Source organism: Momordica charantia, assembly GCF_013281855.1.
Source record: "Momordica charantia cultivar OHB3-1 chromosome 10 unlocalized genomic scaffold, Mcharantia_2.0 BLBB01000010.1, whole genome shotgun sequence".
Taxonomy (NCBI): Eukaryota; Viridiplantae; Streptophyta; class Magnoliopsida; order Cucurbitales; family Cucurbitaceae; genus Momordica; species Momordica charantia.
This window is the reverse complement of record NW_028275158.1, coordinates 18078355-18092144: the sequence shown is the minus strand read 5'-3', so window position 1 is coordinate 18092144 and position 13790 is coordinate 18078355. Positions and strand designations below refer to the sequence as shown.

Here is a 13790-nt window from a genome sequence, read left to right as displayed (position 1 = left end):
CATGTCACAGTGTAGCACTTCATGTTCTTCTTACTTCTTAATTTTGGTTCTCACTTGAGCCACGTTCTATTGATTTGCCTCTTGTCACCACTAAAGCCTCTCCTTGTGAATTCGCTAACTTATCTTTTTGTTCTTGCATCGATTTCCCTCTTCCAGGATAGTCGGTGAGAATATTATTTGTCAGTTGATGACAATTAGTTGGCCATACGAATCTGGAAGACTTTGAAGTAGAAGTTCATCATGTTCATTTGGCTCTATTTTACAACCCAATGATCCGAGTTGAGAAAATAGAGTATTCATTGTGTTGACGTGCCATGTCATTGGAATAGATTATGACATCTGAAGAGTATACAAAGAAAAATCTTGTTGTGAAGTGACTTGGCATCATACAACTTTATGAGATGATCTCAAATCTCTTTCATAGTTTTCTTCTCCTCTATGCTTGACAGTACTTTATCTACTAGTGCCAGATAAAGATTTGCAATAGCATTTTCGTTCATCTCGTTCCACTTGTCATCTGTGACTTCTACTGACCTCTCACTGATGACTACAGGACAATTATCTTTTCCCAAGATAGTCTTCATCTTCAACTTCCATAACGAGAAATTAGCCTCGTTGAACTTCTCAATCTCGAAATTTGCCACGTTTACTTCTATCACAAACTACGAGGGGCCCCACCCTTTCAATAAATCAGTTCTCCACGCCTTCTCAATCTTGAAATCAGTTCTCCACGGTTCCTTCACTTAGAGTAGTGAATCCAGTGAAAGTCGAAGACTAAGAAGAAGGTACGGAAGCCGGGAAAACGACTGAATACGATAACGAGACCATTCACAGCGGAACAAGAAGAATCACAGTCGACTCAACTTGAGCTATCGAGTCAGTAGCTGTCTTTAGAGCTGGGATAAGTAGGGTGGGTAGCAGCTAAGATTAACTAAAAGGACTCTCCTCAACCCTCAACCTAGACATAGAACTCCTAGCTCTGGAGCGGATTTCATCCTTTCAATAAAAGTGAAAGATATCTAACTTATTTTTTATGCGAAGGATACACTTTTAGTGTCAACAACATAGCATACGATAAGTAGATATTAACACTTAAAACCATGCTCTGATATCACGTGTTGAAAAAAGGATTAGAACTAGATAGAGTAGAATCACAACTAAAATAGATTGTGAAGAAGTAATGAGGAAGAAGAAGGGGAAGAATAAGACACAATGAAGTTACATGGAAAGCCCCTAAACAAATTAAAGCAAAAACCACAGGTAAGGATAGAAGAATTCCACTCGACAAAATTGGAGTATTACAAATTTTCTCTCTTATAGAGAACACAATTCTCTTATAAGAAGAAACTTTCTCTATTTTATCTCACAAGGCTCACACTATAGCTCACTTGAATTTAATGATTTTGAGATGGATTGCCAACCATAGGTTACCCACCTATTTATAGCCCAAACATACTTCTCGGCCTAATAGCTTTAGTGACTTCAATCCCTAAGGAAGCTTCTTGAGCAAGATTTGGCAAAATATTTAATTTAGTGGTTTCTAGAAACTTTTGGAGTAAACTTGTCAAAAATTATTTAACAGTTCTTATAGTTCTTATATCCAACTAGTGTCTGATTAAAGTAATTCAAGAGAAAACTCCCTCTGAATTGTGGGATAAGAAGAATTATTTTTCAGGATCACTTCAAAGTTTTTGGCGGCCTAAATAGCTTCTATTTGAAATTAAGTTAATCTTTTGCCGGAAAAAAGTTCATCCCATTATAGTTTGTTCAGATTAATTTGATTAGAAGTTGAGGATCATCGAATATGATTTTAAAAAGTCTTTTTTAGTACAGTATGTGGGTGGTGGATCGAACTTACAACTTCTTGGTTGAAGATATATGTCAGTTATCGAATATAATTTTAAAAAGTTAAATAAATAGTTTTATATTAAATATTTCATGAACAATCTAATTTTTTTCTTTTTAGACACGATTCTAATTTATCTAACATATCAAGAATTTTATTATTTTAGTAATACGTTTCAATAATAAAACTTATACCTATATAAATTAATTATTTAATTTATCAACTACATCAAATTATATTTTCAATGAGACCAAAAATTTTAAATCGATGTCCGACTATAAAAAAAGATAAGATATTTCAAATTTCACGCATGAAAACGATGACATTTGATAAAAAGAAAAATACATGTTTTTTGTTGCACTTGTTTGGTATAGAGCGAGAGAGAAAAAAAAAAGAAAAAAGAATCTCACAGCATAAAACACGTTGGGAACAAATAAACCAGATAATAAAGATGTAGCAAAAACACGAACAAGAATGACAATATAACAAAACAAAACAAGAAAAAAAAAACAGCGCAAAAACACAACCATAAATAACAGAGTTATTAAAAATAACTCCCAAGCAGACCCCGCAACCATAAATAACATAGTTATTAAAAGTAACTCAGTTATGAAAATAACTCCCAAGCAGACCCCATCAAAGTTCGACCTCTATAATGAAAACTATCCCGTTCTGATAGTACGAGTATAAACATCACTCTGAACAAGTTATAAAATAACTAAAGTCGGACGATAAATACCACTATCGATTCTAGATTTATGTTCTCTCCAAAAGATATAAATGCAACCCAAATAATCCTCCAAACTTTACATGTAGGTGACCAACCTCTACTAATTCAGATAAATTCACTATAACTCTATACTCTAAAGGTAGATACGATGAGAAGAATTTGTCAAAACAATCATACCACGCCCTAGACTTTGCAAATATTTTAGAGAATGAACTTACCCAACCAAACAAAGAACTTTCTAACTAATTATATTGAATCAAAGATTTCAAAAGTTAGTAATTTGCCTTTTCTCTCTGTTTTTTTCTTTTTTTTTTTTTCTTTTTCTAAAGATTGGAGGAGCTATATTGAGCACTCCCCCAAATATGGTAAGAAAAAAGGTAAAATTTATGACTAAAATTAGGGTTTTCCATATTACAAAAACCCTTTGAAACCGAAAGAGCATTTCAAGGCAAAGCAATGGAGGCTTCTAATATTTCTCCATTGCTTTTAGCCTTCTTTCTCCTCTCCCTATTGCAAACTTCCACCATTGCCATTGACAAAAAGGTTTACTTTTGGAAATTTTTTGTGCTTTATTATAATTTTTTTTTCTTCTCAAATTTTTATGTTTATTTTTATTTTTTTTGATTATTTGTTTCTTTTTTCATGGTGGGTGCAGTCTTACATTGTTTATTTGGGGTCACAATCCTCCCTTGCTTCAACAAGTTTATTGGATTCACGACAGCTAACAGCATCTCATTATAATTTGTTGGGATCTCTGTTGGGAAGGTAACCATTCTTGTATGATTTTTGAATAATGATACTCATAGGACCTAAACAAATAAAAGCAAACATTTGATTTATGGATTCCGCTTTAAGGGTCAAATGCTACCCTGGTTTAAACTAAATGCATAAACTTCCACGTCACCATTCGGTTAATGACATTTTGATTTTGTGGACCTTTTAGAATCATTTTCTAAAAGTTGGAAACCAAACCCTAAAACTTAGGGCTCTTTGGTAACGTTCCTCTTTAATGTTTCTGATTCTTTATTTTTAATGAAGAAAGATGTATTGCATGGTTTCAACCTCCAAGAATTCAAGTATGATAAAAAAATGTTTTTATTTATGTTTTGGAACAAATTAGAAATAAGAACAAGAAAAGAGAAATTTGGTTGTTCCCAAAATTTCTATACAATTGTGAGAATAATCCCAAAAAAAAGGAGAAAAACAAGAAACAAAGTTTGTTGTAAAATACTTAGATTTCTTAAGAAAATTGGAAACGAGAAACAAGAAAATTAACAAACGGGCCCTATGTTTCTTGTTTGTCATTTTTTTTTTGGGAACATTCTCAAAATTGTATAGAAATTTTGGAAACAACCAAAACAAGTTTCTTATTTCTTGTTGTCATTTCTCATTTGTTCCAAAACATAAATAAAAAATATTATTTTATCATACTAGAATTCATGGATATTGGGACCATACAATTCATTTTTCTTTATTAAAAATAAAGAAACAGAAACAAGAAATGGGAACGTTACCAAACGAGTCTTCAAGGATCCAATAGAATTTATCCTCAAACTCAGAGGTCAAAGTATATTTCTACCCATTTACTTTTTCTACTGCATGATAATTTATGCAACTTCTTTTCTTGAGTGTGTATATTTAGATCCTGCTCTCTTCTAATTAACTAATTTCTTCAATTGTTTCCACATGTCACAGTAAAAAGATAGCCGAGGAATCAATTTTCTACTCCTATACTAGAAGTTTCAATGGTTTTGCAGCAACACTCGATGAAAATGTAGCAGCACGTCTTGCGAGTAAAAATATCTCAGTCATCATGTTTGTTTCTCATAACCATTTTAATTTTTAAATCTTATAACAGGCGGTTTTTTTAACTGAATGCTTGTTTGAGTTTGTACTCTCCCAATAAGAATAAGAATAGTAGCTTATAAATCTTGTTAAGTCTCTTGATCTAATAGAAACGTGAGAGTTAATAAAGTCTTTAGCTACAAGTTCACTAACGACTCTCATCAAGCACATAATTAAACCGTTTTATGAAACGCTTGTTGATTACGTTTTCAAAGCAATGTTGTTTAAAACGTTGCAGAAAACCCACAGGTGATATCGGTGTTCGAAAACCGGGCAAGAAAATTGCACACGACACACTCATGGAACTTTCTTGGGATGGAGAATGCACAAGGAGTTCCTCCTCCAAACTCTATTTGGAACGCTGCAAAGTTTGGTCAAGATATAATTGTAGCCAACATCGACACAGGTTTTATTTACGTTATCCCTTTCTTAAAGTCTATATTACACGTTACTCAATCGGTCACACAATTCTAAAAAGAAACATTACTAAACGGGTCCTTAGAGTATACATATCATCCACGTAAAACTTCTAACTTCATCATAAATTCCTCTCTAAATCATAATTAAAATGGGTAGTTGCAAATATGCCAAAAATATTTAGCAAAATAGCAATCACGTTTAGTTTTTTTCAAATATAGCATTTTTTAAAAAAAAAAATGGGGTCCAGTTTTAAAATGACGACTTTACCCAAATGATATACACATGTAATATATCTGACTATTGATATACGTATGTATGAGTGTCTCTGCAATCTGTATGTGATATTTATTTGATATACTATTAATACGAGTATATATACTACTAATTTTTTAATAGAGTTTTTGCCAAAAAACTTTCAACAGTCACCGTAGATGTTCAAAGAACAGGTCGATCCATTTTTTATTTTGAAATGAACTATTATTTAGTTTGAACCATATTGTTTACATTACCAATATTCTTAGAATTGGTTGAAGATTTTTCATATCACCTCTTTTTTTATGTTGATCATATTAATTGGTAATTTGGGAATGTGAAGGTGTTTGGCCGGAATCAAAGAGTTTTAGTGACGAAGGGTTTGGACCTATCCCATCAAGGTGGAAGGGCACGTGTCAAACCTACCTCAACTTCCATTGCAATAGGTACGTTTTTTCCCCAACTTCTGCTCTCCTAAATTTCTAAGTAATGATAGTTTAAGGCCCGGTCCGTTTTGATAACTATTTTTAGTTTTTATTTTTGGTTTTTGATTTTTGTTTTTGGTTTTTTTTTCTTAAAAAATAAAAGACATATAGTTTTTGATAGCTATTTTTTGTTTTTTTTTTCTAAAATACAGAAAACAAAACAGGTAACCAGTTTTAGTTTTATGTTTTTAAAACATTAGAAAATTAAAAAATATATATTAGAGAAGAATTCTATTTAAGGTAGAGATGATAATAGCGTGGGGGAAGAGTGCTGCACTCTTTCGTTCTTGTTGAAAATTTTTAGTCTATCATCTCCACCTTCTTATTCCGTTCGAAAATCGAGAACCAAGTTAAAAAATCTTTATTTGGTTAAAAATTACTGGTTTTCTAATTAATTTTAATTATTTTTAGAATTTAAAAGTGTAATAAATATATATTAATTATTTTTAGAATTATTATTAACTATTATAAATAATTAGTTTTTAAAATATTTCATATTTTATTTACAATTTAGTAAATATGTTAATAAAATATATATTAATTATAAAAAAAATGGAATCGGGGACAAGTTTGGGCATGAATTTCCTATTCTTGGAGCAGGACTTGACCCTATGGAAATTTTGAGAGTCGAGATGGCAACAGAGTAGTGCCAGGGGCCATCCCCATCCCCACCCCATTGGGGATTTTTTCCCTCATCCCTGCCCTCATCCACCAAATTTGGGGGTAGGGATTCCCCGACTCGGGACAGGGGAACCCATCCTATTATAAATATATATTTTTTTTAATTTTAAAATTTTTAAATTACCTTTTGTTATTACTAGTATAAAAAATGAACATAAAGTGGCTAAATAAGATATTAGCTTGATTTTTTTAAATTAAAAAGTATTTATAAAATTAATATATATTAATATTATTATATAAAAAATAGAAAAAGTAATAAAATATTAAACGGGGTGGAGAATACTTCTCGTTCCCGCCACGGTTTGACCCCATCCTCTGTCAAACCGGAGATTCCCGACCTGATCGGGTCGGGTACCCACGAGGATCGGGTCCTGCAGATTTTTTTGCCATCCCTACCTAGAAATAAAGAAAGAGATTTAAAAAAAAAATTAGTGAAAGAAAATTTAAAGACAAAAAGAGACATATTTAAAAAAAATTAATAAAGTGGTGAGGAAGAGATATGTTAAAGGAAAAAAAAAGAAATTAGAAAGAAGAAAAATTATAGTGAGAAAAAAATTTAAAAATAAAAACAAGATTCGAAATATACTTTTTAGTAAAAATAAATAAATAAAAAAATAGATAAAAGTTATTGTGAAAGATAATTGAACGAGAAAATAAAATATAATTTTCAGAGGAAAAATAAAATAAGAAGGAAAAGAAAAGATTTAAAAAAACGAAATTGTCAAGAGAAAAGTTCGAGAAAATATTGAATTTTTAGAGAGAAAAATCAGAGTGATACGTTATAACAAAAATAAAAAAATACATAAAATTAAAAATCTTGGAGAAAGAGAAATAATAATAAATATTTAAACTATGAAAATTTTAGAGAGAAAAATAAATTTTATAGAGAGAAATTTAAGAAGAAAAAATTATTATACTGAAAAAGAAATTTATTAGAGATAAATACGATAAAAAAAAGTTGAATATGAGAGGAAAAAAAGTAGATTTTGAAAACCATAAATCAGTTTTTTAAAACTACTCTATTTAATTTTTGAAATCTACCTAGAATTTTAAAATCGTTTTTGAAAAATCAGAAAGAAAAAATTTAATTGGCTACCAAATAATCTGGTTTTAAAAAATTAAAAATTAAAAATAAAAAAAAACAAACCTTTAATCTTCCACTTTTAGAAAATTATTCTAGTCAAGCTTTTATTTGTGTCCCAATGAAATAGTGGGCCGAAGTTTGAGGTACTAATTTGATATATAAATAGGAGGCACAAAAACCAAATACTTATGTTCAATATACATTTGTCCTCTTCCTCACATAATGGGATAAACAAAAATCTATTTCACCATTTTTTTTTAAATTCAACAATATATATATATAGAAATTGAGGAAAAGATTCCAACCTCTATATATATTTTAACTAATTGTGATAAAAAGGAGGGAATAATATATTTTTGGTCCCTAAGTTTTGAGGTAGATGTCTATTTGGTTCCTAAAGTTTCAAAATAAAATCTTTTTTGCAATAAATGCATATTTGGTGACTGAAGTTTCAAAATAGATACTATTAGTCCTTCAAATTTAAGAAATGGTTATAAATGACTCCTAAGCTTCTCTTACCATTAGTAGGTTCTCTCTCTTTCCTTCTTCTCTCATCTTATTTCTCTCCCATCTCAAACCAACATTGCCGTCAGCACTATCGACCATATCTATCCTCACTACGACCTACCTTTGTTGCACGGTCCCATCGCCATTGTTGTACCACGTCGTTCCAGATCTAGAACAAAGGAGAGAGGGAGCTTTTAAAACCAAGGAGAGAGCTCCCTCCCTCTGTTGTTCTAGATTTGCAACAAGGGATCTCTCTCCCTCTCTCCCTTGTTCTAGATCTAGAAGAGGGACGGAGGGATCTCTTTCTCTCCTCTAGTGGCCATGGTGATGGCGCGATGATGATGGTAGTGTGGCGATGGAGACAACAGATCGACAGGACAATGGGACGACGATGACGGAGATAGCACGACAAAGGCAGGCAATGGCAAAGGTAGATATAGTTGGCAGTGTCGACGACAGTGTTGCTGTAGATGAGAAGCTTAGAGCCCCTTACTCAAATTTCAAAAACTAAAAGTGTCTATTTAGATCAAATAAACACATATTCCAAATTTCAAAAACTAAAAATATTTTTGAAATTTAAGGGACCAGATACCAATCTAAAACCTCAGACTAAAAGTTATTTCTCTCAAAAAAGCTAAGGTTAATTTTCAAGCTAAAAAATAACAATACCCCTCGTCCCCTCGTTTAAAAATGGACACGGTGTGAATATATTTTACGAATTTTTAGAAGAAAGACAACAAACAAAAATAAATTCTTAAAATTTAACCTCAACTTTTTCTTAAGATCAGTTTAAAGTAGGATAAATTGCATAAACCACCCTCGAACTATAGTAAGTGTTACAATTACACCCTTAAAGTTTCAATGGTAAAAATTAAACCCTCGAATTTTTATGAAAGAAAAAATTAAACCCCTAAATTTTCAATAGTAAAAATTTTCAGAGCGAAAATTTTCTTCATGTTCATTGAATTTTAATTTCACTAAAAGTCGATTCCTCCTTTAATCACAATTGTTGAATTTGACAATCCAATGGAGAATGACTAAACAAATTTCTTCCTCCATTCTATAAACTCCCTTTTAACATCACCATTCTTTTCCAACAGCTTAAATTCCTAATCATGTTTCTTCCTTCTCTTCTTCCCCACATCTTTGGTCGTCGTCCAAGCCTAGAAACTTCTCCGCCTTCTCCAGCTTCCAAGTTCCAATCCCATAGCGACTGGTTCTCCGTTTGGTTCCTCAACATCTCAATTGACGACGTCGTTTGATCTGTCAATCATCTATCTTCGATCAACAGCTCGACAACTCTAACCGATGCACGCTCCCGCCTACTCCAGCCAAAATCTTTGGCCTTCTAAAAATATTTTTCGAAACCCAAATTTCACGCAAAAATTTGATTTTCTCTCTGACATTTTTCAATCAAGCGTCAAATACATTGTGTCAGATGAAATATTTGAGACTCTGTCTCCTGATGAATAGAAGCTCTAGCATCCCCACACAAACGAAGTTTTCAACAAATTAATTTAAATACTTGAGAGCTTCCAAATCTGACTGCAATGGTGGACCGTTTAAAAAAAATTAGTATTTAATTTTTATTGTTTTGTGCAATTTTATGGAAAGATTAAGAGTTTTTCCAAAGTTTAGGGTTTAATTTTTTCTTTTTATTTTTTTCTTTTTACGAAGATTTGAGGGTCTAATTTTTATAATTGAAAGTTTAGGGGTATAATTGCAGGTGAGGTTGATGCAATTTACCAAGTATTAACCATTGAAATATTTGGTCTAAATTGGGGATTTAATTAAATTTAGTTTTTGGAATTCAGGAAGCTTATTGGAGGAAGGTATTTCTACAAAGGATACGAAGCCGCTGGAGCTAAACTGAGTCCGAGTTCACTCACCGTACGTGACCACGACGGCCATGGAACCCACACGCTCGCCACCGCCGCCGGCAACTTCGTCCCCGGAGCCAACGTTTTTGGCCAAGGCAACGGCACGGCAAAAGGGGGCGCCCCCAGAGCCCGCGTTGCCGCCTACAAGGTCTGCTGGCCTCCATTACCCGAAGGAGAGTGCTTCGATGCCGACACCCTCGCCGGTTTCGAAGCCGCCATCGCTGACGGAGTTGACGTCATCTCAACTTCCCTCGGTGGAAGCGTCCGAGACTTCGCCGACGATCCCCTCGCCATCGCCGCCTTCCACGCCATGCAACAAGGCATCGTCACCGTCTTCTCCGCGGGCAACGACGGCCCTAATCCGGGGAGCGTCTCCAACGTCGCGCCCTGGAAGTTCACCGTCGCAGCCAGCACCATCGACAGAGATTTCGCCAGTTACATTGCCCTTGGAAACAAGAAACGCATCAAGGTAGGGTTTCAAATTCAGACAAATTTTTTATATTTACAAATTTCTGCCCTAACGCACCCTATATTCCTCAATCGACCAATTCCAGGGCGCCAGCCTTGCTTCGGTTGCTCCATTACCTAAAAAGTTCTATCCATTGATCGATTCCGTGGCCGGAAGAATAATTTCCAGGAATGTCACCGATTACCGTGCGTGAGTATCGAAATCTTCATAGTTTCCAACACTTTTTCCAATAATCATGAGTCTGTAATTCGTTTATCGCAGTCAATTCTGCGGCGAGGGAACGCAAGATCCGGCCAAGGTGAAGGGGAAGATCTTGGTTTGCCTTGAAGGGGAGATTGTAGGGTTCGAAAAGGGTATTGAGGCAATGCGAGTAGGTGCGGCGGGGCTGATTGTGGTTAACGATAAGGATTCTGGGGACGACATTTTTCCTGAGTTGCACTTCCTTCCAGCTTCGGATGTAAAATACAGCGATCGCCAAGTGCTCACCCAATACATGGATTCCACCAGGTAATTATCCGTCTGCTTCTATTCACTCTCCCAAAACAATTCGTTCAAAGCATACATGTTTTCATTAGAATTCTGTAAGCTTTAATTTCGTTGAATTCGAACTATGAATTTGAAGAATTGGTCACGGATTAGTACCTCTTTAGTTTATGTTTGATGTTTGATATCATATAATATGAGGTTTCTTGTGGATTGGATGTTGGCTTGGCTTTTGTCATAGATCTATTCTGCAGACTGTAGCTCTGTGTAGTTGAGTTCTGATGAGTATTGATTTATCAGATGCTTTTTGAATAATTGTGGAGTTGATTTTCATAGAGCTATCAGATTCATAAAGAACAGTTCGTTCAAATTCCCGTAACCCGCATTTGTTGTACTAAAAAAAAACGCTTTCTCGTTTCTTCTATCTCCTAAGAAAAAGTTGTTCCTTGTCCACCTCCAAAACTAGGAACCCAGTGGGTCATTTAATGAAGGTGAGGACAGAGCTGGGGATTAAACCAGCTCCAGTCATGGCTTTATTCTCATCCAGAGGCCCCAACGCAATAGAGAAGTCTATCCTCAAGGTCTGCTTCCCAGTTCTTGTGATCACTCCCTGATTCAGCGCATTCAAATATAACTCTGTTTCTGCTCTCTGTTTTCAGCCTGACATTACTGCACCGGGTGTGAACATACTCGCCGCTTACTCCTCCGGGAATGCCCCGACCACTTCCCGCTACGACCGACGGCGCATCCCGTTTAGTGTAATCTCTGGCACCTCCATGTCCTGCCCTCATATCTCCGGTATTGCCGCCCTTCTCAAGAGCATTCATCCCCAGTGGAGCCCTGCTGCCATCAAATCTGCTATTATGACTACTGGTAAGGTTGCTTGTTGCTTGTGCTTTCCCAACTTTTATTCACATTCGAGATGTCAAAACGAGAGATTAATGGCATCTCCTTCTTGTAGCCAAAACGAGAGACAACAACTTGGGTTCGATCCTCGACTTGACCAAAGTCAAAGCTACCCCATTTGCTTATGGCGCGGGACATGTACACCCTAACGATGCAATGGACCCCGGCCTTGTTTATGATACCACCGTCAAAGACTACTTGAACTTCTTGTGCGCTCGAGGCTACACTGCAAAGCAAATCAGAAGATTCTATGCAAAGTCATATGTTTGTGACAGATCATTCAAACTCACAGATCTCAACTACCCATCGATCTCGGTTTCGAATCTGACAATGGGTCCGGTGACAGTCAATAGAAGAGTTAAGAATGTGGGAAGTCTAGGCACGTATGTGGCACGGGTGAAGGTGCACCCAGAAGTGTCGATTAGTGTCGAACCGAGTACGCTGCAGTTCAGTAGTGTGGGGGAAGAGAAGGCTTTCAAGGTTGTATTTCAGTACAAAGGAAAAGGGAAACGGGAAGGCTCTATGTTCGGGACATTGATATGGTCTGATGGGAAGCATTTTGTCAGAAGTCCCATAGTAATGAATTTGGAAGAATGATTTTTATGTAAATTCTATTGTGAAACCATATGGTGGATGACATTAAAATTTATTTGTACTATGCAATATGGGAAAAAAAATACTATTTTGGGCCCGTACTTTCAGCTTTAGATTTTAGTTTCTATGTATCCAATCACGAGGTTGAGAGTTTGAATTCTCATCCTCACATGTTATACTACAAAAAGAGGAAAAAAAAAGTTTGGTCCATTTTAATCTTTATATTTGAAAATGTTTAGTTCTTGCGCTTTTAAAAAATGATCATTTTAGTCATTATTCTAAAAATTTTAATACAAATTATACCCATAACGAAAATTTTTTAGTAAAAAGTAAGGTTTACCTCTTTATAAAAATTATAATCATAATGTTATGTAAAATTGAGCTAGGAAAAATGAGATTAAAAATAAAATGAAGACATCAAAATAGATTTTTTTAAATTATAGGATCAAAAAATGAATAAAAGCCTTTTTTCTAAGTACAAAATGAATCAAATATAGAGACAAAACGAACAAGTATACGCACCAAATTTGTATTTTATCAAATATTTTTTTATTACTCCTTTTTTCTCTCGTTCCTCTCGAAATTCTTATTATCCACCCATAAGCTTTTTATAATTTTTTTTTTTTTGAAAAATAGAAAAATGTCTCCTCTCTCACTCCCTCTCTAGGTTTCAAAACCAACCAGCATCAATTTTGTCGGTTTCTAGAAACAACGAAATCGAAAAATTTTAAAATTTAGAAAAGTAATAACCATAAAACTATATATTCACTCATAGTATCGAGCATCTTCATGTGAATCAGAAAAATTAAGAACAAAGAGTAATAGCAATTAGCCAATTCAATAGGGTTATCGTCTCTATATATCTATTTGATAGCAAATTTTGAAAATTCGAATCTTAATTTAAAAAATGGTTAAAAATATGTTTAGTAATATGTTCATAAACAATGAAAACAATGGTAATATTATCACTGGCTAAGTATTTAGTTGAATCTCAAATATTATTAATTAATTTATTAAATATTTTACGTTATCAATTCTTGTAATTATTATTTTATAATGTATATAAAATATATATTATATTATATCATAAATATTTTAATTTAAAAATGAGTTTATAATCTAGAATATAATATTGGTCAAAGTTTTTGTCTTTTTTTACCATTTTACATTTTAAAAATTTAAAATACGAAATGTTATTTTTTTAGAATTTTCACTGTTTAAATTCAAAAACAATTTTAAAAAACAACTGTACTCCAAGTATATTCAATGACTGAAAATGAAACATAACCTAAGTTGGATACTAACACACCAAGTTGCTTACTTAGCAAAGAGTGTTAGAAGGTTTAGGGCCATTCTATTTTTGGTTTTTCTATTCTTTGTTTATGATTTATAGTTTTCTATTTTTAAAAAATAAAAATTGATAATTGTTTTAAAAAACGGAAAATAAAATAATTTTAGTAACCATTTTGGTTTTAATTTTTAAAAAAGTCATAGAGTTGAAAAGATATACTAGATAGAAAAAGAATTATGTTAAGTAGAGATGACAATGGGGTAAGGTGGGAGTCAGGATGCTCTCCACATTCTTGTCCTCGCAAAAATTCTTAGTTC

At 33.6% G+C, this 13790-nt stretch overlaps 1 protein-coding gene across 2 annotated transcripts; it reads left to right on the top strand.

Annotated features, from left to right (window-relative positions):
• Nucleotides 1-3032: 3032 nt before the first annotated feature.
• Nucleotides 3033-12404, top strand: LOC111013337 (subtilisin-like protease SBT5.3). Of its 2 annotated transcripts, XM_022287771.2 has the most exons (11): nt 3033-3119; nt 3232-3341; nt 4272-4369; nt 4660-4827; nt 5437-5539; nt 9665-10199; nt 10285-10388; nt 10461-10706; nt 11149-11263; nt 11342-11555; nt 11644-12404. In XM_022287771.2, the coding sequence occupies exons 1-11, from the start codon at nt 3033-3035 to the stop codon at nt 12183-12185; spliced, it is 2322 nt and encodes a 773-aa protein (XP_022143463.1). In that variant the 3' UTR covers nt 12186-12404. The 2 variants fall into 2 exon arrangements, with proteins under 2 accessions (XP_022143463.1, XP_087974812.1); XM_088118686.1 differs by lacking the exons at nt 3033-3119; nt 3232-3341 and having other exon boundaries at nt 4281-4391.
• Nucleotides 12405-13790: the final 1386 nt, after the last annotated feature.

Bases quoted from the DNA above. Each gene is read 5' to 3' on its own strand.
- LOC111013337 (XM_022287771.2), top strand. From the start codon at position 3,033: ATGGAGGCTTCTAATATTTCTCCATTGCTTTTAGCCTTCTTTCTCCTC. The intron at 3,342-4,271 runs GTAACCATTCTT...CACATGTCACAG, and splicing joins TTGGGATCTCTGTTGGGAAG to TAAAAAGATAGCCGAGGAAT. The intron at 10,200-10,284 runs GTAGGGTTTCAA...GACCAATTCCAG, and splicing joins GAAACAAGAAACGCATCAAG to GGCGCCAGCCTTGCTTCGGT.